Consider the following 12,635-nt stretch of genomic DNA (forward strand, 5'->3'; position numbering starts at 1 on the left):
AAAGGATTATACAAAACAATTCTATTTATTTATTTTTTAAAAATATATGCAAATGTAAAACACAAAATATACAAAATATAAATAAATGTATATATTACATTTACAAAATCCCTATTTTGTAGATATAAATTTATTTCCTAAAAAAAATTGACTGCTTAAAAAATATATATTGCCCAACACATACTTAGTTTTTTAGTTTTCTAAAAATTGAAACAGACTAAAATAGATTTTTGAGAATTTTGAATTGTTTCAGATTCTTCATAGAATCATTTTTTGCTATAGAATAATTTTCTTTCTACACCTCTTTAGTGAAGACCCTGGTTTAACCACATTCCTGATGAACCATTTGTTTTTCTTCCACTAGAGGGCGTTTCTCATGAGGAAAGCTGGAGTTTCTACCCTAACGCTGTGCGAACCGCCGGCTTCTGTGGAAATCCCTCATTTCACCTCTACTGGCCGAACAAGAACCAAGACGGGACACACAACATCCTTGCCACTCGAGAGCTTATAGTTCAGCCCGGATATATTCTACAGTTTAAGGTAAGAATGAAAGCGTGCTCACAGTGGCGTCTGTTTTATGGTTTTTAGGTCCTAAACGTCTCGTTTCTGCAGATTGTTGTCGGCTGTGAGGCAGACACATGCGAGGATCATCACTCTGTCCTGCTGCAGTACAGGAAGGACGCACGGTGAGAGAAACAAGGGAACAATCAGCCTACGCTGCAAACACAAAGTCTTACTAGTTTTTGTTCTACTTTCTAGTGCAACTGTCTTCATACACTTGAAATAAGACAAAACTAACGAGCCGTAGGAATAGGAGTTGCAGTTTTCTGGCCGATCGCAGATTACTGATCTTTATACAGCCTGATCTGCCGATTCTAATTTTAGGCGATACCAATTGCCTAATGTCGAAATGTCGCTAAATATAACAAGAAAGTTGCTGATTTGCTAACTGTGGGGTGACGATTACCTGCCTCACAGCAGAACAGAACAGCGGCTGATTTTTAGACCTTTGCTGAGGTAGATAAGATCATCTTTACATGAAAGTATCGCCTGATCCCCCAAAATTAAGAAATTGGCACTGATTAATCAGTGCACCCATATAGGAACTTGTTTTAAGTAAATAATTCCTTAATATTGATATAAAAAAGTACTAGTTAGAATGGAATAGAATAGAATATACTTTATTGATCACCAAGGGGAAATTGCTTATTAGTTGACAAGCTACTCCATCCTAAGTGTTCAAAATATTAATAGTACAAATTTAACCATAAGCTATAAAATATATGGCTCTGGGTAAATGAAGAGCCCACTGCTCTGAAAACCTCCTGGTTATTCCACCAGAGATTGATCTCTGATTTAAAACATTAGCATTGTTGTTTTCTTTGCATTATTTAAAGTCTGAAAGCTCTGCATCTTTTTCGTTATTTTGACCATTTCTCATTTTCTGCAAATAAATACTAAATTTTTACTTGTAATTTCAGACACATGTTGTCAGTAGTTCATAGAATAAAAGAACAATGTTCATTTCACTCAGTAAAATCAGAGAAACTGATCATTTTAAGTGGTCTCTGTATATATACTTAAGAGTGATTTAGGTAATTCAAACATGACTGAATATAAATAAATAAATGAAATAACAGGCATGCACATGCAAATATGTTAATCTATAAATAACCTATAAATGAGTGGCTACAGGTAGAAATTATTTCCTGTGGTGCATTTTGAAAACAACCAGATCCAAACTAGTACTTCAAAGATCAGATTGGCAAAGATCAGATTTTTTTGGGTGGAGTGAAAAGATCGGAATTGGGACTTTCAGTGAATGCCGGTCGCATTTGGGCAAAAAACATATTGTGTATATCTACAAGACCTCATTTTAAGAATCCTGAGCTGTCCCTTTAACCTCACCAGGTCCGACTCATGGCAGCTGGTCCAGTCAGAGTGTCTTCCTTCATCTGTGAACAACGTTGGCTGCTCCCCCTTCCAGTTCCACGAATCCACCATCTACAGTCCGGTTAACAGCTCCACCTGGACCAGAGTCACGGTCCAGCTGCCGGACCACGTCTCCTCAGGGTAAGAAACGAGACGACGCGTTTCACAAGATCACTGCTGAGTTTCCACGACATCAGCGTGAAGCATCCGCAAACTGGTCGATGTTTCAGAGCGACGCAGTTCCGCTGGATTCAGAAGGAGGGAACAGGAGAGAGGCACAGCTGGGGAGTGGATAACGTTTACATTGGCGAGGCTTGCCCAGGGCTCTGCAGCGGCCATGGGTACTGCACGAGTGGAGCGGTCTGCATCTGCGATGAAGGATACCACGGTGAGTCACAGGCCGTACGTCACAACAAGGCTGAGCAACACGGACTAAAATAAAATCCCAGATTTTTTATTCCATGCCTGATTTTAATCTTAATTTTTCTCACTTTCTTTCCAAAAAATAAAAAATAGAAACATGACTTCTCCCTCCTGTGAGTTGCACAACAGAGTATCAGACCCAAGCTACACGAGTTTTTGTTTAACTATGAGGAAATAGTTGTAATATTAAAATAAAAAAATGCAATTTTACCAGAAGAATTTCTTAAAATTACAAGAAAAAAGTCAATTTAATGAGAAAAAAGATTGAATAATAATTTTTTTTGTGGAAGTTCATATAAAAATTGCTACTTAATTCTCTCTTATAAATTTATTTTCTAAAAATTTAATCTTCAAAAATCAAAACTTCAATTAATTGATATAATGGATTTATTGCTATAATAAACGCATCGCATTTCGTTCAAAAATAATTTGCCAGAAAGAACTTGGAAATTTCTGAGCTTGAAAAATCAAAAATATTTGACTTATTTTCAAAATAATTTTCAAAAATCTATAAAATATCTTAAGGTTATTCTCAAAATTTCAGTTTTCACAAGCAAATTATTTACTTCTCAAACTCAGAAATCTCCCTGTTTTTTACTAGAAAATTTCTGCTTCCTTTTTTGGTGGAAATTTAATTTTTTTTTTTCTGCAATGGCCCTGATGCTCCATTGTAGTTTTGCCCTTGCGTTGGTGAAATCTAACACTTCTAATTCATCTCCCTCTCCTTCTGTCCCACCGACAGGCGATGACTGCTCCCTCTCCAGCACAGACTTGCCGAGCTCCATCAAGGACAACTTCGAGTCCGGGGCGGTGTCTCCGGAGAGCTGGCAGCTGATCCACGGCGGCAGCGTGGGCAGCGGCTGCGGGCAGCTGTCTCCACATGCTCATGGAGACTCTCTCTACTTCAGTGGCTGTAAGCTGAGGCAGGCAGTTACCAAACCGCTGGACCTCACTAGAGCCAGGTACAGGTACTACCAGAACATTCAGTCACTACAGCTAGAAATTAGCAACGAGGCCTGAAACCTGGGAGCAGTGATGGATTCAGACCTGAACCTTCAGAGACACATAAAGACAGTTGCAAAGTCGGCCTTCCATCACCTGAAGAGCATTTCTAAGTTTAAAGGATTAATGTCCTAATAAGATCTAGAAAAACTCATCCATGTGTTTATCTTTAGTCACATTGATTACAGCAACAGCGTCTTCACAGGTCTGACTAAAAACATCACTCAGATCCAGACGCTGCTGCTGGAGTTCTGACTAAAACCAGGAAGTAAGAGAACATCACCCAGTTCAACAGTTCTTTCTCTGGCTCCCTGCAGCTCAGAGAACAGACTTTAAAATCATGTTGTTAGTTTATAAATCACTGAATGGTTTAGCACCACAACACATTAAAGATCTGCTGCTGTTGTATCAGCCTTCCTGGTTCTGCTCTGCATCCAGAACCAGAACCAATCATGAAGCAGCATTCAGCTTCTATGCACCACAAATCTGGAACAGAAAACTGCAAAACAGCCGAAACACTGAGTTCATGTAAATCTAGACTAAAAACCCACCTGGTTACAGTTTTGAATCATAATCACTGGAACATTAACCAACATATTTATTCTGTTTGTCCTTAACTTCAGCCAAAAACCCTGATCATCATTTATTTATTTATTCATCATTAACATCCCAGTTGTTCTGAGTTCCTTCAACATTTCTATATTTATTGAGATATACTAAAATAATAATAAATGTTATCCAGTTACTTGACTTGCCTTTGATAGTCCCATTTTCTAAATTTCGTTATTCTTTCTTGGTGCACAAATGACAATAAAAGGAATTCTGATTGTGATTCAACATGTTTTATGTGTATTGATCATTTTGATGATTTCACTAAACAAAACGTAATATTTATTGGTTTCACAGTTGGTGATGGTATTATGTTTTTATAAAGAAAAGCAACTTGATTGATTCATAAGCAAATCATAAAAAGATGGTGTGTATTAGGATGTCTCCTTGTCTCTAAAACAGACCAGATGTCTCCATATCACCTCTCTAACCCGCCGTCTGTCTGTCTCCTTGCAGTAAGATCATGTTTGTGCTGCAGATCGGCAGCGTAGCACAGACAGACAGCTGTAACATCGCTCTGGATCAGGCTGACACAGTGGACCGGGCCGTCCTGCTGCAGTACAGCGTCAACAACGGCGTCAGCTGGCACGTCATTGCCCAGCATCAGCCCAAAGACTTCATAAAGGCCCAGAGAGTCTCCTACAACATCCCACTGTGAGTTTATCAGTAAATGCACCAATCTGCAGGAAAAAGATGGATTATTTGTGATTGTGACCAAAGATTATTTTAGTAATCGATTAGTCCTTCAGTTATTCTGACAATTAATTAATTGGGTAAAAAAGACACTTTCTGCAGATTTTTAATTTAACCGCTTAAGCCTTTTTATACAATAGTAGCGATATATTAAAATATGTAAATAAACAAATCAGTTCCGTTTTATAAACAAGAAAACAAATATTTTATTGCCTAAAATGCAGCAACATAGCGTTACTTTAAATCTGAACCAGGTGAAGCTAAAACTTTACGAGTTTTGACAAGTGTTTTTATTTTAAATGCAGAATGTATGTATTTTTGTACAGTTTTGGCTTAAAAACTCCTCTGAATATGTTTTTACAAAAAACAAACAGTTTAATAAAAACGTTTACATTATATAAAGTTTATATTCTGCAGAAGTTTAAAGCAGGGTTAATTATTACGCAATATCCCAGGCTTTAGACATGCCAGTAATTGAATATATGAACTGAAATTAAAGATAAGCAAAAATAGGCCACCTTTACTTCCTGACAGGAAGTTGTGGTTGTTTTGAAGGATCTGATTGGCTGGCATAGGTTCTATCTTTGTGCTACACTGCCCCCTATGGGCTGGCATGTTTAAAGCAATGTGGATGAAAACAGTTTGGAAACCAATCCCGTGTGTATACCATATTTGTTCCATCCACCTGCGTACAAGGCCTAAGATGACTAGAATACTAACTGACTTAAAACAACCCTTTTATTTTTAAAGTGCATGTTGCACTGGTTTATGCCGATTCACTAACTCACTCCACGATGTTTCTATGTTCTTCCCAGCGAAGCGAGGGTTAAAGGCGTAATGCTGCGATGGTGGCAACCGAGACACGACGGTGCGGGACATGACCAGTGGGCGCTGGACCATGTGGAAGTAGTTCTGTGAGTACCCAATCCCAGTCCAGCTGTTGGTAAACTCCCACCCACCCAGAACCGGCCCTGACAGATCCCTGAGCTTCCCCTGTCTCAACCTCTGCCTCGTCGCAGTGAAAATTATTTCCTTCCACTTCACACAGAGCAGAAAATTCACACCAGGGTGGTTTAGTGGAAAGGGTGTTGTTAGATGATTGCTGTTTCATTTACAGCAGAACAACTGTTGCTGTTGGATCATGATATTTTCAGTTAGGCATTTTCCACACAAACACGTTGATGTAATACAATTTAACTGCCTAAATACAATCATGTTTAGCTTTTAACTCTGGATGTATCTGGGTTTTTTTCTGGCTTATCTTTTATTTTTAGCATTAAAATGCTTATTTGATTGAAACAAACCAGTCAAAATTTACAGCATTCATTGTTTAACTTATCTGCTCTTTGTGGTCATTATAAGTAGAGATGCACTGATCAGAGATTTTGTGGCCGATACCTGATTTCCGATTTTCCTTTTAAGAAATATACCATTCGAAAATATGCTTAAGGAATTTCAAATCAGGACCATGATGTAGCGCTGTCTTACTCAGCATTAGATGTAGGCAGATCAATCCAAATTATCGATAATATTGATACCAGGTCAGTATCAGATCAATAATAAGATCGATGCTTTAGTTTCAGATTCCCTCTTAAAATGTAATGTATTTTTGTATTCTAGTTTCTCCATTCTACATAAAAGCTATTGTTTTGATTTGTTCTCTAATTATAATTTTTTTATTTTATTGAGAAAAAATGTATACAAATTTATGTTTTTCTGTTGTTTCTGTTCTATCATTTCATAATACAAAGTTTTGCATAAATGTGTTTCTTTCATTTGGGTTTCTACTGCTTCTAAAAACAGCCCAGTTAAAAAAAAATCCACCCTTCTGTATTTTTGGCATTAAGTTAATGGGGGAGTTTTTTGGTGTCAAAAACTTCTGGAATGTGCCACTAATCAGCAGGCACAGCTCGTTACTTAGCAACCACAGCAGAGTTCCACCCGTCACCTAGCAACCCAAGCTAGGTGGCGGGTTGCAAACTGTTGAAAACAGAGCTCTCTCCGTTAATGATATGACATCTGCAAAGCAATGCGGGTAAGTTTCATGGAGTTGAAACTGGGGTCACCGCCGTGTGGCGCAGAATTTTACTTTATTATCAATGCTTCTTTTTTTTTTATGTCAGAATTGTTATTTGAATGTTAAGGTGACACTCAAAAGATTTACTTTCACAAGTGAAGCGTTATGACTTTTGATATCGTGCTCCACTTGGTATGTATGTATATAAAACTTTACTAGAATTGCTCTGGGTTTATTTCAAATGTCATGGACATGGAGACTGAAAACTAAAGTAGAAATTTGGGTGAAAGAGCCACAAGAGCATAGGAGAGAAAGAAGAGCAGATAGAATGCAAATCAACGCCCCTGAAGTTTGCCTCTACACCTGCAAAAAAAGACAAACAAAAGCAAGTAACCATAGCAACAATCAACATATGCACATGTAATATTAACAACTGTAGCACCACTGAAAAGTACATGATACGAGTCAATAGGGGATGCATTTAGTGTCAACTGCAGCCTAACGTAGAGTATATGTGAAAACGCCTGAATCCAAACACTGCTTTTAGCAAACTGCTAACGTTGGTTAGGTTTTCTTCTGAATCTGAAACTTGAACTTTAATTGTTTTTCAATCAACACATTCCTTAAAACTGTTTAAAATTCATGAAATGTTTGTGAAAACATAACGAGTGTCTGCACAGTGTACAATAATCCATTTTAGCCTCAGTCTGACGTGGTTTACATGCCAAATAAAGCACTGAAATCATTATTTTTAACAGCTAGAATAAATGTAATAAATAAATAAACAAATCCAGTTCAGGTTTGATTTAAGCATTTTATATTTTGAATTAGTTGATTAAAGAAAATGTACTTCCAACTCCCTGTTGTTTTAATTTACAATAGAGACCTACATACATCTGCAGACTTGAAGTGAAATGAATAGCTGACATTCCTGCCTAGAAAATTGTTTCCTTTTCACAAAGCTTCTGCATCTCTCGCTCTACCGAAATTGGAGAATTTTACATCTACTTCTTTCAGTAACAACTTCCACATCAAATTGTGTTTTTATTTTATTTTCAGCCCAAATTGTTTCTCCTTGAGGGTGCATTCACACCAGCCCTGGTGAGTCAGATTTAATTGAACTCATATTGAAGATCAAATGCATATGTGCGGACCAAAGACTGCAGAGCAGAGCATTCTGGGTAAATACAACCAAAACAAACATGAGAGTCCAGCATAAGCTGGAGAAGCGGCTTGTTGTCTTCTACCAAAGACAAAAGAGAAATCCTAAAACTGTTCAAATGTGATGCTACTCCATTTTTGTTTACATTTCATGAAGAAGGAAGTTGTGCTCATTTCTTCTTTGGAGGTTTTTGTGTCGGTTCCTTCTGTGGTTCTTAGTGCAGCGCCACCACAGGTGAGGAGGTGAACATGTTTTCAATTAGTTACACAGTGCAGTGTGAAAGAGAACCACACAAGCTGAAAATGTAACAAATGTTGCCATTTTGGTCAGGCAATATGTGGCGTTCCCTGACTGGAAGAAGCTCATTGATCTGGGTGAAAGGTCATCTGACTCTGGTCACCAGCTAATTTCTCAGTGCATCTCTAATTATAAGACAGGGTAGCTGTAGATGATTTCAGATGAATGAGCCTCATTCATACTGTTTCACTGGCTTTTATTACTTTCCTTGCATTTTAGATTGTTACACTCCATATTTTCAGCAGCTAAACTCTCAAACAGATTAAATTAAGAGTAAAGACTCTGCAGAAGACTGAAGATATCATGAGCATAATCACTGCTACGCTGGTTGGTTATCCTGGTTCATCACTAACATAAACGCCATCATAAAGCATTTTAATGCTTCATGTTGGTGGTGGATTCACAGCAACATCCCATCACACAGATTGTATTTCAGATTCTGCATAACCGTCATCTCAGTTCAAATTATGCAGATTTGCTTCCCCACACACTAATACGCTGACGTCTGCCTGACCTGAGCTGACCCTGGCCGACCTGGCCGTGCCCTGTCCCTCTCACTGCAAAAACACAAAAACTCACCAAGTATTTTTGTTTAGTTTCTGCTGCAAATATCTTAGTATAATTTAAATAAGACAAAACTAACTTTTCAGCAAGAGACAGGAGCTTGTTTTAAGTTAATAATTCAAAAGCAGGGCCAGTCCAAGATTTTCATTTGGGGCCTCTCATACCAACTAGGCTGCTCTAAGCAACATCTCTAATTAGCATCATTTGTAGTTAGCTTACATCACACCAGTGTTGCCATTGATTTTATTGATTGATTTTAACTTTACAGGAGTCATAAACTAAAAGAAAAAAATACTTGAATTTTGAAATTCATATTGGCATTCAAGTGTGCCATATTATTTAAACTATTTGAAAGTAACATCAGCTGATAAACAATAACATCAACGGGAATTAGTTTTTCCCACGTTGTGAAATAATCTGCATGTGGAACTTTCTCGTTAATATTATTGACTTAAAACAAACTCCTGTTTCTTGCTGAAAAGTTACTTGAATGTCAGTTTTGTCTTATTTGAAGTTTACTGAGATATTTGCACTGGAAACCAGACCAAAGTGCTTGGTAGGATTTTGTGTTTTTGCAGTGCTCCTTCCTCGTGTTTCCTCGGTTTTCAACAGTGTCTGCTGAAAAGAGTGACCCTCACACTTTGCTCTGTTTATTTCTCTCCACCCGCCGCCACTCCTCCTTCACACATTTCCTCTCACTCCTCCTCCTACACAACCTTTTCTTTTCTCTCATCCTCCCTTTGCTTCCTTCACGCCACCGCCAAACTTTTTCCCACCGTCCTTTCTCTCTTTTCTTCAATCCTTCTCAATGAATGGATCTCTCCTGCAAATCTTTCTCTCTCCTTCCTTCTTTTTTGGTTGTCTTCATTTTTGTTACCTCTCTGCTGTCTCATGTTTTCTTCCCATTTTCTCTCTCTCCTGCTTCCTCACACTTCTGACTACCTCTCTGCCTTCCTCTCTCCCCCACTCCGGGCCTCTGCCTCCCCAGACTGGGGCTCCTTCCCCCCCAGACCTTTCTACAAGACAGCAGTCCCCACCTCCTGCCCATCCCCTCTCGCGCTCTAATCTCTGCTCTCTTCTGTATTCTGCTCCCTCTGGCATGGCTGTAGTGTGAGGTAAGTTTTCCGCCTCTTCCTGAATGCAACCCCTCCCTCAAACTCACCTCAACCAACACGCAGACCCTTCTTCCACTCCTTTATCTTTTTTTTTAAACTGCAGACACCTTTCCATGATTTTAATAAGCTCTTTTCATCACTACCAAATTCATCGCCATGCTCTCACGTAGGGGTGGGCATTTATCGTATCGTTTATTGTGAAAAGAATTTTGATTTGGCGTTATCACGATAAATTCTGATTAATTGTTCAAAAAATAAATTCTCTGAATTGCCTGAATTGTTAAATTTATTTTTTTCTCCACTCTTTGTTCAATGAGACTATCAGTTAATTTAAAAATATAATTAATTGCACAAAAATACAAAATATTACCAAGTATTTTTGGTCTAGATTCAAGTGAAAATACTTTAAATAAGATAAAACTACCTCAGAAGTGATTTTTCAGTAAGATGTCAGTGTTTATTTTAGGCCAATAATTTGTTAATATTGATTTTTTTTTTTTAAATACTAGTTCCCCTGGCAGATTATTTCACTTATGACATTTTTCCCTGTTATAAGTGAAATAATCTCCCACTGGAACTAGTAATTTTTAAAAATCAATATTAAGGAATTATTGACTTAATATCAATAACTTAATATTGACTTAATAAAGTAAAATTTCATCAAGATATAAGCGCTAATCTTAAGCGCTTATATCTTGATGAAATTTTACTTTTAAGTTAGTTTTGTTTTATTTCACGTGTAGTAAGATATTTGAACTTAAAACTTCACAAAAATACTTGGAAAGGTTTTGTGTTTTTACACAAGTTGCCAGCTGATCTAGTATCTGGTGCAAATGTCTTAATACACTTAAAATAAGACAAAACTAACTAACAACTAACTTTTCACTAAGATATAAGAATTTGTTTTGGGTCAATAATTCATATTTATTTGAAAAACGTTACTAGTTTCAGTGGCAGATTATTTCACTTATTAATTGTGAAAAATGTGTTATAAGTAAAATAATCTGCCAGTCGAACCAGCACAATATTCAGGAATTATTGACTTAAACCAGCACCAATATTATGCTAAAAAAAATTACTTGCAAGTTTTTGTTTTATTTCAAGTGTACTGAAATATTTGCACCAGAAACTAAACCAAAAATACTTGGTAAGATGTTTTTGCAGTGTAATATATGCAGTTTAGTGATAAAAACCACACTTATTTATGATGGTGTCCTAAAGAAGCGTGTTACATTTTTCTGAATCAGTAAAAAAGAAGTAACAAATAGTTTTTATCATCACTTTTGTCATCACATGTTGCCCACTCCTACAGTCACGTAAATTAGCACACGAGACAGGTCAAAGGTCAGGCCAATCGCTCACAATGTTCAGGTGAAGGCTCGAATCAAAGCCAGAAAGATCATCCAGACTTTTCTGATGTGGTATGTAGCTGAAATCAAAAATATTTATGTTTTCCAAATGACAGAATATTAAAAGAATTTACCAGAAATGTATTTGTTAATGCCTTCAAAATCAGAAGTTTATATTACATGGCAAAAACACCAAATCTTACCAAGTGTCTTTGGTCAAGTTTCCAGTTCAGATATCTTGATACATTAGAAATGAGGCAAAACTAACTTACAAGAAACCTTCCTGCAAGACATAGGAGCTTATTTTAAGTCAGTAATTCCTTCATATTGATGACTTCTAGTCCCATATTGATGACTTCTAGTCATCAATATGGGAAATTATTTCACTTCTAAAAATATATTTCTCCCATGTTAAATAATCTGCCAGTGGAACTTTATCAATATTAAGAAATTGCTTACTTAAAACAAGCTTCTGTATCTCTGAAAAGTTATGTTGAGTTAGTTTTGTCTTATTTCAAGCGTACTAAGATATTTGCACTAGAAACTAGATCAGAAATACTTGGAAAGGTTTTGTGTTTTTGCAGTGTAGAGGTCGGTGGATAAATCCAAAATATCAGTGTCAATGCCAAGTTACTATCAATATGGGATCATTAAATAATGAATATTGGTATTAGTGATACTACATTTCCATATACCAAGTATCACACGCCTCTACTTTACATATTGGTATTTGGTATCTTTGCCTCTGAACTTTATGGTTTGGGTCCATTTGGACCAAAGTTGTAACTTTCTGGCTGATGTTGCTTCAGTATTTCCACATAATTTATTTCATGAAGTGCACCAGTTCCTCCTGCAGCAAAACAACCCCACGACATGATGCTGCCACCCCCGTACTTCGCGGTTGGGATGGTACAATGTCCCTGTTTTTCCTCCAAATGTAACGATGATCATTATGGCATTCTTAAGGTTAACGTCCAATATGGCTGCTAAAAGCATAATAGTCAAAATTGCAAAGTAACACTTATGACAGTTTGTATTACAATAAATAAAACACACACTTACTACTACAACTATACGGCCACTTTTTGATAATATAGTTCTTTTAGAGTTTGAATACCTAAAATGAAGAAAAATGCAACACCAGAGCTATTAGCCAATCTGGCCAGTTTACCAACTTGCAGATGGAAAATGCTAAAAGGTTTCTCAGTTTTTAGAGGAATCTGGACTAGATTGTTCAAAATCTAAAATGCTTAGATTGATCAAACCTGAACTGGATACGTTTAAACTAGAAGTGTGCCGATCGATCGGCCACCGATCATAATCAGCCGATTTCCGTGAAAAAGTGTATGATCGGTGATCACCGATCACGGTCTCTTGTTGCCGATCACATAAACCGATCATCACCTGCATCTCATTTCGCAGCCTGCCTGTGCAGCTGGTCTCCTCTTTCCTTCACTCTGCGCAAACGCGCA

At 37.2% G+C, this 12,635-nt stretch overlaps 1 protein-coding gene across 5 annotated transcripts in view; it reads left to right on the top strand.

The window, feature by feature from the left end:
- The window catches only part of reln (reelin), a 154,080-nt gene that overhangs the window by 134,164 nt on the left and 7,281 nt on the right, over nt 1-12,635 (top strand). For 2 of the 5 annotated variants that reach the window (XM_016680552.1, XM_016680550.1), the window contains exons 57-63: nt 365-540; nt 613-686; nt 1,912-2,073; nt 2,163-2,320; nt 3,098-3,323; nt 4,423-4,620; nt 5,475-5,573. In XM_016680552.1, the coding sequence (XP_016536038.1) occupies nt 365-540; nt 613-686; nt 1,912-2,073; nt 2,163-2,320; nt 3,098-3,323; nt 4,423-4,620; nt 5,475-5,573 (1,093 nt within the window). Of the gene's footprint in view, nt 1-364; nt 541-612; nt 687-1,911; nt 2,074-2,162; nt 2,321-3,097; nt 3,324-4,422; nt 4,621-5,474; nt 5,574-9,808; nt 9,815-12,635 lie in introns of all 5 variants that reach the window. The other 3 variants (XM_016680549.1, XM_007569804.2, XM_016680551.1) reach the window with 3 other exon arrangements.

Source organism: Poecilia formosa, unplaced genomic scaffold (genome assembly GCF_000485575.1).
Source record: "Poecilia formosa unplaced genomic scaffold, Poecilia_formosa-5.1.2 Scaffold246, whole genome shotgun sequence".
Taxonomy (NCBI): Eukaryota; Metazoa; Chordata; class Actinopteri; order Cyprinodontiformes; family Poeciliidae; genus Poecilia; species Poecilia formosa.